Here is a 17,690-nt window from a genome sequence, read left to right as displayed (position 1 = left end):
CTCTCTCCTTCATACTTCACAACTCATATCGTCCCCGACTCTATCATCTTCGTCATCGGCGAAGTTTTCTTCCCTACCTACCTATTTTACCTCCCACTCGTTAAATGATATCGTCATTTTCACTTTCATGAATTTACTTTATATTCGTTGATACGCGATACCTTTTTTCCCAAGTCTTGAATTTTTTTCATCGTATTGATTTTTCCGACGTTTTACCGACTCCAAGATACCCTTGTGCAAACATACGTTAACATACGTATAGATGCGTAATTCTGGAAAAATCAAACACTTCATTTTTTACCTTTCTGTATGACGTTCGCTGTATGTCCACGGAATATTTCCTATGTTGGTAATCCAAGTACTGATTTCTAATTGATTGAATTCCTAGTTAGAAGCATGGCTGTCCCTGTGACCCTGATATGTTATCTTTAGTATAGTATGCTAAACTTTTTTCTGCATTTACATTATTTATTTCTATATTTGTTGGTGATCCACTTTTGAAATTGGGTTAAATCCAATGTAATTGGTATTAAGAACCACTAGTGGAATGTACAATTATGAAGTAAATTGTTTTCTGTAATCTTTCTAATGATTTATGAGTATTTGATATAAATTCCTTGGAGTGTAAATGATCATAACTTTTTTAATAAGTTTGTAATTCGATTTTTCTTACAAGCTCACTAACATGAGTGATACCATTCTTTATCGTAATGTTGTAAGATTATTTTAGATAGTGATATTGCTCACTGAAATTGAATAACTGGATAGTGAGAGACTATGATGTAACAGGAAAGACTTTTTTAATGAAATAATGCAATTTTGAATTTCTATTACATGCTTTAATTAAATTATAGTGTTATTTGGTACCTTCGAACTCTTTACAATAGTCCATATGAAAAATATGCAAATTCTTTTAATTTTCAGATAAGCCATATAAGAGTCTGTGTGAATTAATGGTGTGACCATGTCGGCAAATGTAACAACTATAAAGTTAGAGGAGGGACAAGAGTCCGTAACTGAAATACAGACGTACCTTGAAAGTTTTAACAAAGAAATTGAGGGTGGCCAAGGCGAACAGCTACAACATGTACAATGTTGGTATATTTTAAAGTATAAATAAATTGTGTAACGTTTGTTTAAATTTTATGGAAAACTAATTAAAGTTTTTGCAATTATTCTATCTACAGTACAGCAAGTGGAAGGTCTTTCTGGTGGAGAAGAAGGTGGTACATATTTTGTAGACCAAACAGGACAATATTATTATCAGGCCAGTAGCGACGATACACCTGTCATGACACAAGTCCAAATTCAAGAAGTGGACGACAACGACGGTCAGACCGATGGAGATGGAAATCAAGATGACCAGTTTCATGAAATAGAAGAACTTGACAATGTCGAGGGTGATGACGACGTGAGTAACAAACAGGTTCTTCTTTATTATTTTTGTTTGTCTTCTTTCTCTCACTTGTATGTATATTCTCACCTCTCATAAAAGTACTTTAAGCCCGATAACATCGTACACGCCATGAATAAGTTCTATGTTATCTAACTATTATAGGGCCAGGTATCGAATAGTGGTAACAGTCAAATGGTAATTAACTCTGGGGATGCATATCAAACTGTAACAATTGTACCGTCCGATACAAATCCTGGTGAAGTGAGCTATGTACTCATAGTACAGCAACCAGAGTCAGAAGATAAGGACAGTAGAGGCGCTGATGGTGACACTGGAGAGGGCGATGAGGGTGAGGGTGAACAAGACCTTACAGTATATGATTTTGAGGATAACGAGGACAATGAGGTCCCTATGGAATCTGAGGCGGAGGATGACAAGACAAAAATCATAAAATTCCTCCCAAAGAAAAGTCAAACCGTAACCCAAGCCCATATGTGTAATTACTGCAACTACACAAGTCCGAAACGGTAAGAATCCAACTTCCAATTATTTTATCTCCACAAATTCTTTCAAACAAATTGCGGAGTTACGTTCTGGACGAGGTCCAGTAATTGTTCACGCATAATCTAATATACTCTCGTTCTGGCCTAACGCCAGGTCATTATACTGTAAACCATATAGTTACTACTCAAGTCCCAGAACGTTCTCAATCATTAATGAAAACAATGATATTACAGACAAACATTTAAAGATCTTTATTTTACTTGTTCTAACAGGTACCTTCTTTCACGACACATGAAATCTCACTCGGAAGAACGTCCCCACAAATGCAGCGTTTGCGAACGCGGTTTCAAGACGCTTGCTTCGTTGCAGAATCATGTAAACACTCACACCGGGACCAAGCCACATCATTGTAAATTCTGCGACAGCGCCTTTACCACGTCTGGTGAGTAAAAAGAAAATATAAGAATATGACATTCTTTGCGTTTTCGTCCGTACGTTTTATTATTCGCGAATTTTTCTTTCTAATACGTCAACAAAACAGACAGTGTACTTGACAGACTTGTGTACGACAAGTATTAATGAAATAGAATGCAATGGTCATTTTGGGTATATAAATTGACGTAATTTGTATTTTTGTGAATTTGTGTATCCGCATGCGTTGTGTGTACCGACATGTTTGCTACTATATAACATGCTTAATAATTTCCTTTTACTAGTCCTCTAAATCGCATCCACTGCTCTACAGTAACAGACCTATTAGAATGAATTCATATATTTCTCATAATAATCAACAAGGTAAGTCCCTCCCGATTAATGCATGAAGATTTTCATAATATTATTTAATCATATAAAAAAGAATAATATCACTATGGCGCAGGGAATCGATCCATTCATCTGTTTAAGGTTGCTCTATATCTATTCCTACCTTACACTTCTTTGAACGGTCTAGAACTAAGATCGGTATGACTGTCGTTGGGTCTCTTTGGTTGCAGGTGAACTTGTAAGACATGTTCGGTACAGACATACCCATGAAAAACCGCACAAATGCCACGAGTGTGATTACGCGTCGGTCGAGCTGTCTAAGCTCAAGCGTCACATTAGATGCCACACCGGAGAGCGTCCCTATCAGGTACGTGTTACGAGTTTCTTTTCTGTTTCATTTCTCGACCAGGTGAACTGGTGCGACACACGAGGTACAAGCACACCCGCGACAAGCCGCACAAGTGCACACTCTGTGATTACGCGAGCGTCGAGAAGAACAAGCTGCGAAATCATATGCGAATTCATACGGGAGAACGTCCATACGAGGTTTCCTTTATGTTTATGCAAAAGATAATAAATAGAAGAATCAATAACAATATTTTTCTCTTAACAAACTTCACTGCGTAGATAAAAATGATTTTTTATCGCGTGCAATTGTAATTGAGATCTTCCTTTTTTTCTCTCTTCCTAGTGCCCTCATTGTACATACGCCAGTCCTGATACTTTCAAATTGAAACGTCATTTACGCATTCACACCGGTGAGAAACCGTACGAGTGTGATATATGCCAAGCAAGATTTACGCAATCCAATAGCCTGAAGGCGCACAAGCTGGTGCATAATGGTGAGTGATTAATGACAATTGGTTACTCGATTGAATTTCTTTACAGATAGCAGTATTCTGTAAGAGGAGAATGATTTTTTTCGTTTGTTTCAGTCGGCGACAAACCAGTATTCCAATGTGAACTGTGTCCAGCGACGTGCGGTAGAAAAACTGATCTTAGAATTCACGTGCAGAAGCTTCACACATCCGACAAGCCGCTCAAGTGCAAACGCTGCGGAAAAACATTCCCAGACAGGTGCGTCACGGACTGCGCTTCTTGGTTAATATACGAATTTCTTTCACGCCAGGTTTTTGGGAGTTACGATCTTGGCTAAATGTGGACTCAGCGAAGACCGATTTTCGTGTTGCAGGTACAGCTACAAACTGCACAGTAAAACGCACGAGGGCGAGAAGTGTTACAAGTGCGATCTATGTCCTTACGCGTCGATATCGGCCCGTCATCTTGAGAGTCATATGCTCATTCATACGGACCAAAAGCCATATCAGTGTGATCATTGCTATCAATCCTTCAGGCAAAAACAATTGCTTAAACGGCACTGCAATCTTTATCACAATCCGTCTTACGTACCGCCACCACCTCAGGAGAAGACTCATCAGTGTCCGGAATGTGAGAGACCCTTCAGGTGAGGATGAAGCTTATGAAGTTGAAGATGTGACAGTAGAAGCAGAGGATTTTGGGGTTCATGGAATGTTGTTTCGTTTTAGGCACAAAGGGAACCTCATTCGGCATATGGCGGTGCACGATCCGGAATCATCTTTGCAGGAGAAGCAGCACGCCCTCAAGATTGGTAGACAGAAGAAGATTCAAATAATTGATGGCCAGAGAGTGGAAGTTATGACAGGTTAGCAGATCTTTCGTATTAGTTGAATTATCTTGTTTTTTGTTTATTGACGAATTTCCATCCATTGATATTTTCTTGAGCTCAGTACGCAATGTACTTTGCGGTTTTTGTAATTTGTGACAGCATTCACGGGGATCCTTACGATATGACTTAGATCATTGACTAATTTCCGTGTGTTGTGATGTGTGACGGCAGGTGATTTAGCTTCTAAACTTAAAGGTTATGAAGACGACGAAGAGGAGGACGAGGACGATATGATGGCTGTCGAAGGAAGTGATGGCCAGCAGTACGTGGTGCTAGAAGTTATACAGCTAGCAGATAACCAGGGTGGAGATCAGGTATATTCGTTATTGAAGATTATAAATAAAATTGTAACGTTCTGTAGGAATATTTAGGTATATAATACATATCTTAACCTTAGCAGATGGCAGTGGTTGCTAGTGAAGATGGCGACCTGGTTATGCAGGATCCTCTCAGTCAAGACGGAAGTATCGTAACGGGAACGGGAGATGATGGCGACGTGGAGGATGAATCCGAGCTACAAGAGTTAAAACTGGAATCAGACGTTTCTGGTTCTTCGAACAAATCTTCAGGTCAATCCTCACAGAATAATCCTAAGTTACGCAAGGAAATGGAAAACTGTTTTGGCTTCGATGAGGTAATTTCTTATTGATCCATCGATCTTTTGTATTCTACCTACACCTTCTGAAACTATAATTATATTTTATGCTCGTATTCTCTCGGTTATCAGGACGAAGAGGAGGATGAGGATGGCAATAGTGACATACATTTACTACAAACAATTTCGTAATGAAACGAACTGAAGGAGTGTTACGTACCTACTTAATAGTCAAATATTTTTTCTCCTCACAGTATCGGTGTAAGTGATGACATTGCAAAGACAGTGAAAGCAGTGTACATTATATTAGTTATATATAATAATTTATAAATATGACGTAGCGTGATAGTTTTATAGGACTAAAGAGGCAAGCTGTACAACCACAATAATGTAAAAATAATATCCATTAACGTACGCATCGCTATGCCGATACATGAGGTACATAAAAAAAAAGTTTGCCACGTGGTGCGGTTGGCCCATCAGTGAAACGTTCTCGTCTATGAAAACAATACCATCGTAAAATGATGGAGACAGCCCAGCACAGGCATAATATTTTATAAATAGATAAATCATTAATGATTCGAGAATATACCATGAACGGAGAACGCAGTATGCTGTAAGGAGCTGACTTTGCACCTCCTTAAAAAGAAGGAAGAGAGTAAGAAGAATAGCAAGAGGACAACGAAGAGGAAGATAGAAAAAAACGCATGAAATCCGTTGTTCTTCAAAAAAAAAAAAAGAAGAAATGGTCCGGCCCACAATATCAAAAAGCGCGAAAAAATGTGAGGCTACATTGTAAATACACGCTTTTCACTACTCTTCATTTTGTTAGGACATAAAATAAGTCTTTAATTTTAAGAATTAGAATTATCATTGGGTGTGTCGATTATCCAAAATGAAAAAAAAAATTAAGGAATTGGGATCTGCCTGCACCAAACGGAAGTAACTTTTAGTGCGGGCAGATCCACAGGAGCGTAATTGTAACACAAGTCACGTTCGTCTGGGGTTCACAATGTTTAAAAATTTTTTTAAATTGTGAATATTAATTCTTCTCGCGGTTTATCCGGTGGTCAGAGGCCATTTTCTAATATGCCATGTATTGTCATTACGTATACGCGATGAACGCGTAACGCATGTACTATTTCCACATGAGAGTTTCTTTTGCAAAATTGCAATGAATGAAGGTCACTCGCGGTCGTGGGTCGAAGCTCTTTTGATTTTTATTTTCTCTATTTTTTGCTTTACTTTTTTTTGCACATTTGTTTACGTCAACGGTTGATCTCTGCACTCGTAAAAGTTACGAGCCAGTTACATGGCGCCGTATATGGTCACGCAGAGGGCGACGTTTAACGTGCACACTTTCAGACGTGGACACTGCAAAGGTTTATTGAACATGAAGAATAATGATACACGAACCCGGGTTATATAAGTTTCTTTGAGAGCCGAGATCAGCCGAAAAAGAATTATTATTTAGTGGGAAGGAAAAAACAAAATTACGAGAAAAAAAAAAGAACAAAGAGAATTGGAGAAAAAAAGTAAAGAGAAAAGTATGAAAATTCTTTTTGTTGAATACTTTATCGAAATCGTGCGCGGGGATGGCTGACCTCCGGATTGATCGCGTACGAGATCCGTTGGTAGATTTTAAGGTAGGATTATTTGAAAAAAAAGAAAATAAAATGAAAAGAACGCTACGTGTAAATTTGATTGAGCAGAACGACAATGATATGTTTGACTGCCTTTGCACCCTCTGTATTAATTTGTCTACCTCTGTGTTGAGGCAGTATTTAATCTTTTTTTCTCTCTTTCCTTTATTCTTTCTTTCGATTAATAAAGACGTTTGTAATTTTACCCTAAACGAATAAATATTACGTTTCACGATTACACGCGGGACCGATTCCGTTCGCGATTCACGCGCTCGTGTTGTTTCGCGAAGAAAAATTATAAATATATAAATAAATATATAAATATATTAGCGCGCTACGATGCATGTCGTATTTAATTTTCTTGTACGATTACGTGGTACTTTGCTCACATAAGCGCCAGTATTAGAGGTGGGTTCGAACGAGTGATAACGAGGGACAAGAGAAAAAAGGAAAAAAAAGTAACGGGTGAACCAAAAAAAAGTGTAAAAAGTATGTACAATGTTTTTTTTACAAAACTCAATTGTACAATTGTAATTTAATATGCGATCGTCAACCTATATGCTGTCTAAAGTTATGCACTTTCGTACATTGTTCCAAAGACAAGCAGTGTAGCATTTTCTCTATAATAAATGTTAACCCATCGATAATCTAATTTCAGGATTTATTCCATCAGGATATTAAGAAGAAAAAAAATACGTCTTCGAGTTCACCTTAACAGGGTTTGGCTTTACATACGTGCTGCTAGCAAACAGGTAGAGGAGTTTGCTTTATCCCTTAGCGTTATTACTAAGGCCGCACCCAAGTTGCACCCCTGGTCAACAACCCCATAAGAACATCCTAGTTGAATGGTGCTTCGAGCTGGCCTTATTAATGGAACACGCGATGTCACGCTCAGAGTCGTTGGCGTTATCCTAATTTTCAAATCAAACTCATAGATGGGTAATTAATTCCCTGATTAATTGACCTCAAATTTCAGAAACCGAAGGTGTCAAGAATTAATGCAATATCTTTCAAGTACAATCATTATGATTTTTTCCTCTTTCTTCAGACGCAGATGGAAAAAATTGGATTTAAAAAATAGCTTCCTCAGGATGATAATACGTATCAGGATGTGCGTAGGCACGATAATTATTGACTACGTAGATATTGTTTTACACGATGAAATATACTCTTCCGTTACCACAGCATTAATTTATCAATATGTCGTTACGTTGAAAACAGATAGAGCACGCTGTCCTTGAAAAGTGCGATAGACTCTTAGTACTGTTCGTATAGGGCAGAACAATGTGGAAAGTTATACGATTGAGATATCCGGCGACGTCCCGACGATCCGTCAAGTCACTCGTCGTTACTGCAATCGCGAAGCAATAAATAATACCAAGGATTAGTTGCTCAATGGTTTCAGTATTTCTTTCTTTTGAACGACCTCTATATTTTCTTCCATATACTGGCGTCCGTACTGCGTACTAACTGATTCGTATTCCTCTTGTGCTCTACGAATAATAACATCCTTCCAGGAAGAGACAGGCTTACATCCAAAAAGGACCTCTTCATCGAGTCACAGCTCAGTTCAAGAATGGAAAACGTCGAACTTCCTGTAAAGAAAATTTCGAGAATGGTAATCGACACTTTTGGAAAATTTCTTCGAGCAGCGCTTACGGAACTTGGAGAGACGCTAAAGGGACGCAGGAAGGACCTGACATTCTAGGACAGACAAGAGACAGTACAGCAGCCAAAGAATAGAATGTTGACATGCATATTCAACAGTTACTTTCGTGGCATCCACATTTTATTTTCACTTCCTACTCCGAAAGCGTAGGCCGTGCGGTTATTAGGCCTTTTTTATTTGCCGGCTACGTTGCGTTAGGCCGATTGTTTCGCAATGCATGTTAATAATCACCAGGCGAGTTCATCTCTTTGTCTGCAGAGTGGCTGGAGCAGGGATGCCATTTTCTGTGTGGATGCTTCTTGCATGTCTTCTCAATACGACTGTTATACCCATACAGAAATCTATAAGAGGTTAGGAAGAAGAAAGAGTAGTTATATATATATTCGTGTGTGGGTGTGTGTATCCACAAGGATATATCGATGAAGGGGAAACCAAACCGCTTTGTCCTTTGGTATAATACTGAGGCCTTGACTCTTACCAGGTCGGCCGAGAAGCTGCGGGTCCAGGAGAAGAACAGAAACCAAAGGAATATATATACACTGGGACAAATGGACGTGGCACACAGGATACAAGGCCCACGCGACAAAACGTTGGACTCCAACCTCCCACGGAGCATCTTCTCCAGGGTGGATAGATACATGCTGGTGTTACCCAGGTCCTGGATATTCACTGCATTGCGTTGCCGTATGGTTGGTACGCCGTGTGAGCCAGTATAATAAAATGTATGTTATGCAGTTTCCTTTTCACGAGGACCACCTTGTCGGGCTACGACCACGTCCGGGGATGATCTAACCGGAATTGGTAACACTGTGTGGAGTTCAGGTATGTTCGTATATACATATATGCAACGTATGTAGAGAAGTTTATATATAGAAAGAATAGATAATGGGCATGTGTGACCAGGAGACTGTGACTGGTTCACGTAGGCAGATCCCCGTATTGTTCTGGTGGTACCATTTGAAATTTTTGGTAAGTTCCTATTCGCGTGCGATAACATCTAATTTTTAATTAGTTTGCGTTAATTAATCGCCGCAGTTACAGTACGCACAGTTGCGAAGATTTACAATTTTTTTGTTTTACATATTATAAGTACTGTTATGTGTTCCCATGAATTTTCACGACTGTGGAAACGAGTAACAAGGACGAGGTTAATGTTAATTGATATTGTTTTATGGAATTTTATACGATTGTTAATATACGTTTCACATTCAATTAGACATGACGATACATGGCGCCCGTTATGATTTTGCTCTTCGGAAGTGGCAGCAGACCCTGGTGTGTCTATATGGTCGCAAGCAGAGAGAGAGAGATAGAGAGAGAGAGAGGCCTGCTGGTGCCACTGTAGACAATGCGGCGATTCTTGGTTCCTTGGGAGAAATCTTTTACACAAGGCATTGTTCCCGCAATTAAATAAATTATCTTGTAAACTCCGAAGACACGAGCGATCGCGTGCCTCTGTCTCTCTTTTGCAGTTTGTCACCCCCGTGTAACCACCTTATTAAACGTAACGAGCTACAAATACACAGTTTACGAGGTAACTGAGGAAAGCGGCTTTCTACACTGCGAAACTTTTCTTTGAAGGTTCGCGCCTAATAATTGATAATAAACTTACAGATAATATAGCTATACAATTAGATTAAATAGTTTGACAATTTCTTGGCTAAATTCACAGAGGAACTGAAGTCACACTTATAACGTCCGTTCTATATAATTAATAAGTTTATTAGAAATGATCATTCTAATTGCAGGATGTCATTAGCTCTCAGGATAGTGCAGGCGTCGATTACTTCTTGTTCTCCTTTTCAAGCATCAGCTTATACGATGACAGTGGGACCGAGATAAAGCGCCATGATCTGAGAAGGAAAGGAGTTCGTTGCAGCCTACGTAGGACGTGGATATAGCTACGGTATTATTGTATGCACGCGTGTTGGAGGTTTCGTAAAGAGAATGCGTAGGGCAGGAAAATTGTAGGAAATTGGAACAGGGGCAGGCGTAAGCGTAACAGTATCAGCCTGGAGTAATATACTTATCTGCAGGACAATACCGGACAGCGATCCGAGGCTATGTCATTGGCGCGTGATCATTACGCAAGAGCTTATTACGTAAGGGTAAAATGCAGGATCACGACGCAGCTGCTGTTGGAGGTAGTTACTTGGCCATAGGGCAGCTGACATCGATCCAGTCCCTATAAAATGACAAGGTTTTTAAGTGGGATTGATTAGACGACTAATAAAAATTGTATAATACAAGAACTTGGTTAAAGCGACAGAAAAAATTGTAAAAATAGAAACTAAAATTTTTTAATATTACCTTCTCACAGTACAATGTACGTATTTTCACTGTACCAAGGATCATATTAAGTTGCGTTTATGAGCCACGCATAATCTTACCTACGCGAAGGTATAATCGTGTGGCATTACGTCTTTATCCAGGCTGGCGCCCGAGCCGAATGCCAATTTGCAAGAGGCGTGTCTGGTCAGTTTGGTAATCGTGCCTTTAAGAATAGAGACATTAAACTTTCCTTGGTAGGTAATCCAATTTACATTTCTGCTGTGAGAATTCCGCGGGTGAATCGATATAGAAGAGCAGTGCATAATTGGGAAAACATTTGGATACATTTGTTGGTTGCGTTGTGACAGATGCAATTCAAATAAAAGGACAAAAATCAGCTTTAACGAACCTGTTCATCACGTTCTTTACATTTGTACTGGTAGATACGTACATTTAGTATATTTCTTTTCGAAAGTTCAACTCTAACCAATTAGCCATGGGCTTCCTGCTGTTTCCAACTGGCGCCACGAGGGAACACGCAAGAGATTCGTCCCAATAGGAAATTCCAATTTTACTCGTGGGTGTAAGTACGTCTGGATGGACTAGCGAAGGAGACGGAGAGGAAGAGGAATGAAGATAAAGAAGAAACGAGAGAGCGAGAGGTTAGAACAATTCTAAAAGACCGATTAATCGGTGACTTCACGAATGCGACGTTTATACGCACTATGCAGCCACTCTGCCCTCTCTCTTCTTCTTGGTGAAGCCTTGAGCCGTCCTTGCATCGAGTACAGATCGTAGATACGTTAGAAAACACGTAGTGCACTAATGAAACGAGTGCTGGATTATGTAACGTCCGACAGGACAGGAAATACGCATCTCTTAACGAACTTCACCTGGCAGAACATAGGTTATGTACACGTGTATCTGACAACGTAAGATTCATCCTGGAATTCGAAGATCGTCTCTACGTTATACGGGTTGTGAAAAGACGTTAACCTTTATTCGAATTATCGTTCAAAATCTTAACCTCCTTTACAGAATTTCATAAGGATGACTCGAGACAAAAAGACAGATTTACATTGGAACGAACGGTAAAGAGCGTTGAGTCTTCTTCCGATTTGTCGGCTATGTCTCCTATTAGATGAGATTTACCGGCGGAGTCTACGTATGTAAGGAGCATTAAGTCGTTCGCAAGAAACGTCGCGCTGTTTCTTGTTAGACGTCGAGTACGTCGACGGAAACGCGGATTGCTGTTTAGAATAAAATATTCTGAAACCTCTTATACTTTATGGCGAGTCATGCAAGTATTGAAAGTTATTATATTGACGTTTTATTACATTGCTGATTATCATTGGAATTCTTGCTGTTTAATTAGTTTGATATTTTTGTTACATCATGTTTCATCTGCCCTTTAAGGATCTCAGCCGGTTTCCTTTGACTGCTCGTTCCTCGTACGCAGCATATGCAGACGAGCACTCACGAGTATATCCAACGTTAAGCCGGTATCTCACGTAGAAAAATGCTGTCATTTAGTCGTCAGAAGCCGACAAAGGATGGCAGACGTTTCCTGGTTGCCTCCTGTGCGTAATATAGTCTATGGTACAAAGTACGTAAGTACATATGTAGAAAACACGTGTGCGCACACGTCAGGATACGTATGTAATATGTGCAACGAGATAGAGAAAGAGAGAGAGCATCATCGTAGCGCGTACGTTAAACCTGCCTACGTATTTTCCAGCGATACACAACGAGTTTGCAAATGCTCAACGTTCAGGCAGCCATAACTCCTGACCTCACGGAAATCATAAATCCCCCTTGAATCACGAAGTTTCACATGCGTCATGTATAAACGTTAAAATTCTTTAATTCAAAATTTAGATAGCATCGATAAGGATCCTTGATAGCTATTCATTAGAGTTAATTATAATTTTGTAAATTCATAGTAAAAATTCATTTTTCAACTCACCTTACAAACGATCTTACTGGATCGATCATCAAACCAAACGATCGATAACAATGATTCTGATCGATCGCGATAACCTCTGTGGTATTGTCTTGCTACTGTTATCACGATAATTCGATCGCGTTTCCATGGCACTCATTCACAAAGCTTCGTGCAGGTTTGTTGCTCAATGAGAATGAATTGTGATTATTATTCTGCTATTTGCAAGATTTCTTAACTGTGCGTTTTTAAAGTTGTGACATGTAAATTTGTATTCTCTGATAACACGACTTGTCGATACTCTCTATTGTAATGGATTATTGCGCAAGGTTATGAGAGACCGAACAAAAATGGTGGCAGAGACCAAAAAAATCTGTATGCACATACATACGTATCCGTAATTCAGTATTGAGATGGGTGGACGTGAAATCTAATCCATGTATTAATAAGGGTCGTTTTTTAATTTACCAACAGGAGTCGACATACGTGGTACTGGACAACTAGTTATTAGCCCTGGCAGTTCCATTGTAAATCGGCATGATGAAAAGAATCCATAAGGGCGCAGAACGATAGGCCACTTTATAATAATGATTTATACAGAGGTTGAAAAGGCATGCTGGAGGTTAGTGGTTGGTATCAATGCATTTCTTTATCGACTACAAGCACGGCAGGGTGAGTCAGTCATACATGATACATAGGAGTCTGTATACTTCCTCATTTATACTTAATCAATTTATTTAAATTTTTTAAAAGAATCCCTAAAGTCTCTGCCTCAAAATATCCTCGGATCACCGTTACTAATTCTATCCTCTTATTTTTTTTAACAGGTCAAAGGCTTCATTTGTGGTTGGATCTTATGACTTTTGAGGGGAAACAAAAAACCGGTCCAGCAGCATCAACTACTGAATGTACACATATATAGGCATATGTATACTACTGGATGAATGAACGTGTCTAGGGACTGAGGGCTTTTTTTGAGGGTGCTCACGTGGCCATACCGTGAGGTAGGCACACCCATTGTCTCGAGGGGAAACGAAGGAAGATATGTATTCGTGAGCTGTATAGGCATCTGTGTTAGTCTGGGGGTACCTGGCAGGTACAGGTTATAGGACGGGGGCTGCATATAAAGGAGGCAAAGAACTAAAAGCGATAGCGAACACGAGACGTAAAGGGAGAAGTGCGAGAGGCCCGACACCGGTACTAATCGTGAAAGAAGACCATTTATCCTCAATGTTTTTTGAGGCTGGATTTTTTTGACTCTGCGTAAATTTCTTATAACACTGATAGCCCTATGTATACTGTACGTCATATGCATGATAGTTATTGTTGCACGATGACTACAGAGGGTTTTATGTGCCAAGAGAACATCTGCAGATAGTAGAACTAGTGATAAGAATGTTTGGTAGGATTGAAATTGTTAAATTAAGAAAAATCATTAAGGATTGTTTAACGGTTTTTTTTGTTTTCAAAATTTCCAAAAAGTGTTACTGGTTTGTGGTTCGTGAATGATCTGAAGTTGTTTTTTTTTTAATGTGGAGCTGGTTATGTAATGTGGACTCTGTATGGCGATTCTGAATTGGACTGATCCTGCTGCTTGTTGATGTGTTCTGGTTATTTAAGTGCCTCACCGTGATGCAAGGAGAATCTGGGAACATAAATCAGGATTACTTAACTGAGAATATGGGTGATGGCGATGGCGTTGAGAATTAGTTGCTTCAGGTGGAGGATATATGTAACTTTGAATAAGACTGTACAGATAGGTACTCTATGTAATAATTATATACTGCGCGAGGACGAGTCACTAAATAGGAGTGATAATTTCATGATAAATAATGAAGTATCCGTATGGTCTACAGGTAGAAGGAAAAATTCTTGGTAAGATCGTTAAATCGAATAAGTCAAATGATAAAGAGGCGTGCACCGTTAATATATCGATTATAATTGATGATATACAAACGGCCCATACCTGGCGTGCGTATAGAGATCTGAAATACCGAAATGCCAATTAAATTGAATAATGTTTAATTACTCCAAGACACCGGGGGTATGCGATATTGCGTTGTACTGGATGAGTGGTGCATATATTCACTTGTAAATCTATATACAGAAATATAATTACAATTCAATTTCTCTAAACACGTACCAGCAGTTATACTGTAATATGACTGAGAAAAATTTTTTTCAAATTTTCTCACACGTCCTCTTCTCCGTCTTAAAGGCAGAATCCTTCGTCGAGGCTAATTTGCGAAAAAAGAGGAACACAATAAAAATGGAATATCAAAGAAATCCTTAAATCCATTCCGCAATACAGATGATCCAGTAGAAAGTACGAGTCTGTAGTCGCGTGCCAAGAGTCTCTTAACTTGCTGAATATTTCAAAGTGCAAAGTTTCTTGCTTGCCACGTGTGCACGCGACTTAGATACGCGTGTGCCTGACAGCCATTTTGTATATACATATGATGCTCATCGATTTAAGTAAGAATATCTGTAACCTACGAAACTGGTGCTTGTACATACGTATCTGTAATGTATGCCTGATATAGATATATGTACTGTCAAAATGATTTGAGTCATCCATCGTAGGTAAGTCAGGATTAGAAAAAGAAATTAATGAATGTACGAACTTAAGGTCAACTTATCGAACTTTCATCGATCGATAAGGTCTGCATCGACGTATCCGGCAAGGATTCTGGTAGCATATTATTCTGCTGCTGCTTGCGGGACACGCCTTTGTATATGAGACACCCTGTGAAAGATCCAACCGATCCGCTGTTGGTTAGTGCCAGGTTTGGCCGCACGGCCATTCCGCTCGTTCGGCTTCACACACAGCTTATAAGTCGGCGTATAGAGGCAGCGACGGTCGTTCAGCGGCCGGCATGCGTTGTCAGTTATTTCTCGGCAGCGACTGCCGTCAGACACTTGGTTACATGCGCGCCGTTCACCGTCCTGGCTTTTGTCGTGTTTGCCTGCATAGGTGCTTGGACAGTTGGTCGATAGAAAAATGCGATTTCTGATATATGGATGAGACAATAAAAGAAAGAGCAGAAAATTGTTGTGTTACGAGGGAAACAGTACTTGTGAAGAAGTTTTGAGAAACTTTATAAATATCGGACGAAAACATGGATATGGATACAATACGAGAGGATGGTTAACACAGGAGATTTATTTACATCGGAAAGTGTACGGTAGATCTTGAAAACACAGTCCCGTGATACGTTCTCTTTCGTTTGAAATTCCCGCGTTGCGTGTAATTCTTTTTTTAATGCGGACGCTGTCCATTCTGGATATTTGTAACGGTGAGTGTGATTTCGTTAGTGTTCCGTGCAACGCGCGTGTTCGGTATTGTCGCGTCTCGGAATATTTTCTAGTTTTCTTTAATCCGGATTTCTTTTTTACGACTCTCACATACGTATGCGGGGCATCATCTTTCTCATTTGTTATGTGACGTGTTGGAGGATATGATTCTCCATGACGATTTTATAAGTGTTACTGGAACGAGTTATGCGAGGAGAGCAACTTTAATGCGATTCGTGATTCTAATGTTGATCGCCAGTTGTGTTTCAAAGTAGCAGAGTATGGTTTCTGTAGGAAGAATAGTAACGGTGGTCCAGCTTCCGTAACGTCGTCCTCTGTCGTCGAGGTGTTTTATTTGAAAATTCCCCCGAGCTCAGAAGAAAAGGTTAAGAGCAAAAGAGGCATCTCGGAATAAGATCCTAGTGGACCTCGGAGTGTATAGTGGTGTACAGTGTATTTAATCGAAATACAGTGCTAAGTTTCGTGTGACGTCAAGCGATTTAAACAGCGCGGGTAAATACTGGAATTATGTGCGCGAGGATGCGATTAGTAACCGTGAACATAGTGATGACCTTGCCCAGTTAAAACTCGCGATTTACAGTGAGTTACCAACCGAATAGAAAGTCGAATGCGCCGACGTCCCGTGAATTACAATTCGTCACAGTTTTGTGATCTCGCGAGTGAGAGCCCTTGAAAAACAAAAAATAAAAAGTAAATAAAAGTGGGTGGAATCCATGTTACTTTCGTAAAGGCGGGAGCTTGAATCTTATGACAGACTCTAGGGGGCAACCGAATCTCGAGTCGGTAATCTCTATTTTAAATCCACCAGTATTCCAAGTCGCTAATTCGAGAATTGACATTTGCTTTTTGCTCTCGATACTGAGAGTCTGGTTCGGCTGCATTCAGGTGGCCTCTGTCTCTTTCTTTTTCAGACGTTTTAGTGTATCGATTACGACAGTCGGGAAATCAGCGCGTTACCTAGTGTCCCTATGGGTAAAACTGCCAGGAATCGACCGCGATACGGCTGTTAAACTCGTCTCGTGTAATTATGTGCGCGTAACGCGAACGATTTGTCAAGGATTGATGCTGTTTCAATCGCAGGAATCGCGTGTGCAATAACAGTGTTCGTCGGGATTCGATTCGAAGTGCGCCGGGTCGTGAGATTCGTAAAAGGGTACAAGGTACAACGAGGACTCGTGAAAAATGGCTTACGTGTTGTGGCGAGTGTTCATGAAGAAATACTCCAAAGTACGACTCAGCATTAGAAATTTACCGGTAAGTTCACATATTACCATAACCTTAAAATACGTATATCGTACACATTATCCACTGGGAAACGTAAACATCCTTCATGACGACCTTCCTGTCATGGCAGCTGGAAAAGTTCTATTCTAATTTAAAGTATAATTCGCGACAATTTATTTCACGTGTTAGATGACGTTCGTTCACGGTGAAAGTCATTTCATACGTAGTTATTTAACGTTCTACGAATTAACACGATGCCGTTAATTTATTCGCCATTTCATTCTCCGCTGAGCATAAAAAATCACAGTCCGAATATAATTTCATTTCAAGTATCGTCTGAGAATCAAAAATAGCAAAAACAATAGGACAACGCTATTGGGTACGTGTGAATTTTTAAGGTTAGAAAATTCCCCTGACAAACGGTACCCAGGCATGTTCAGTGGCTATATCGAAGGTGCACGTACCAGGACGCTTACTCGAAGGTCAATGCGTCCTGAGCCATACCCGGTGCAATTATTAAACTGCACTCGAAGCTGATGTAAAGAGTAATTGGATAATTGTAGCTGACTTTATCGAGCGTCGTTGGCGAGGAAGGACTTGAAAAAAAATTCTCTATAGCTTCAGAAGCCCGTACACACGCATATACAACAGCTCCACAGGG

At 39.8% G+C, this 17,690-nt stretch overlaps 2 protein-coding genes and 1 long non-coding RNA gene across 25 annotated transcripts in view; 2 read left to right on the top strand and 1 right to left on the bottom strand.

Annotated features, from left to right (window-relative positions):
- The window catches only part of LOC107263352 (transcriptional repressor CTCFL), an 8,511-nt gene extending 1,826 nt beyond the window's left edge, over window positions 1–6,685 (top strand). For 3 of the 13 annotated variants that reach the window (XM_025080753.1, XM_015730435.2, XM_015730434.2), the window contains exons 2-13: window positions 925–1,094; window positions 1,188–1,411; window positions 1,559–1,923; window positions 2,173–2,342; window positions 2,893–3,029; window positions 3,354–3,504; window positions 3,598–3,739; window positions 3,831–4,127; window positions 4,210–4,346; window positions 4,542–4,684; window positions 4,768–5,004; window positions 5,098–6,685. In XM_025080753.1, the coding sequence (XP_024936521.1) occupies window positions 965–1,094; window positions 1,188–1,411; window positions 1,559–1,923; window positions 2,173–2,342; window positions 2,893–3,029; window positions 3,354–3,504; window positions 3,598–3,739; window positions 3,831–4,127; window positions 4,210–4,346; window positions 4,542–4,684; window positions 4,768–5,004; window positions 5,098–5,157 (2,193 nt within the window). In that variant the 5' untranslated portion in view covers window positions 925–964 and the 3' untranslated portion in view covers window positions 5,158–6,685. Of the gene's footprint in view, window positions 1–20; window positions 350–924; window positions 1,095–1,187; window positions 1,412–1,558; window positions 1,924–2,172; window positions 2,343–2,892; window positions 3,030–3,071; window positions 3,209–3,353; window positions 3,505–3,597; window positions 3,764–3,830; window positions 4,128–4,209; window positions 4,347–4,541; window positions 4,685–4,767; window positions 5,005–5,097 lie in introns of those variants that run through there. The other 10 variants (XM_015730436.2, XM_015730443.2, XM_015730439.2 and 7 more) reach the window with 10 other exon arrangements.
- Window positions 6,686–7,091: 406 nt separating this feature from the next.
- Window positions 7,092–12,082, bottom strand: LOC107263361. Of its 9 annotated transcripts, none has more exons than XR_003058445.1 (3): window positions 10,958–12,082; window positions 8,035–10,771; window positions 7,092–7,959 (listed from the first exon to the last, which is right to left on the bottom strand). It is a non-coding gene; the product is annotated as an uncharacterized LOC107263361 (long non-coding RNA). The 9 variants fall into 9 exon arrangements; XR_003058447.1 differs by having other exon boundaries at window positions 7,092–8,203; window positions 8,268–10,771; XR_003058449.1 differs by having other exon boundaries at window positions 7,092–8,203; window positions 8,509–10,771.
- A 3,233-nt stretch (window positions 12,083–15,315) lies between these two features.
- Window positions 15,316–17,690, top strand: part of LOC107263348 (puratrophin-1) — a 131,815-nt gene continuing 129,440 nt past the window's right edge. Inside the window, exon 1 of one of the 3 annotated variants that reach the window (XM_025080711.1) lies at window positions 15,316–17,059. In XM_025080711.1, the coding sequence (XP_024936479.1) occupies window positions 16,988–17,059 (72 nt within the window). In that variant the 5' untranslated portion in view covers window positions 15,316–16,987. The remainder of the gene's footprint in view (window positions 17,060–17,690) is intronic. The other 2 variants (XM_025080712.1, XM_015730421.2) reach the window with 2 other exon arrangements.

The sequence above is a fragment of the Cephus cinctus genome, unplaced genomic scaffold (genome assembly GCF_000341935.2).
Source record: "Cephus cinctus unplaced genomic scaffold, Ccin1 Ccin1_scaffold0153, whole genome shotgun sequence".
Lineage (NCBI taxonomy): Eukaryota > Metazoa > Arthropoda > Insecta > Hymenoptera > Cephidae > Cephus > Cephus cinctus.
This window is presented reverse-complemented; position numbering and strand designations above follow the sequence as displayed.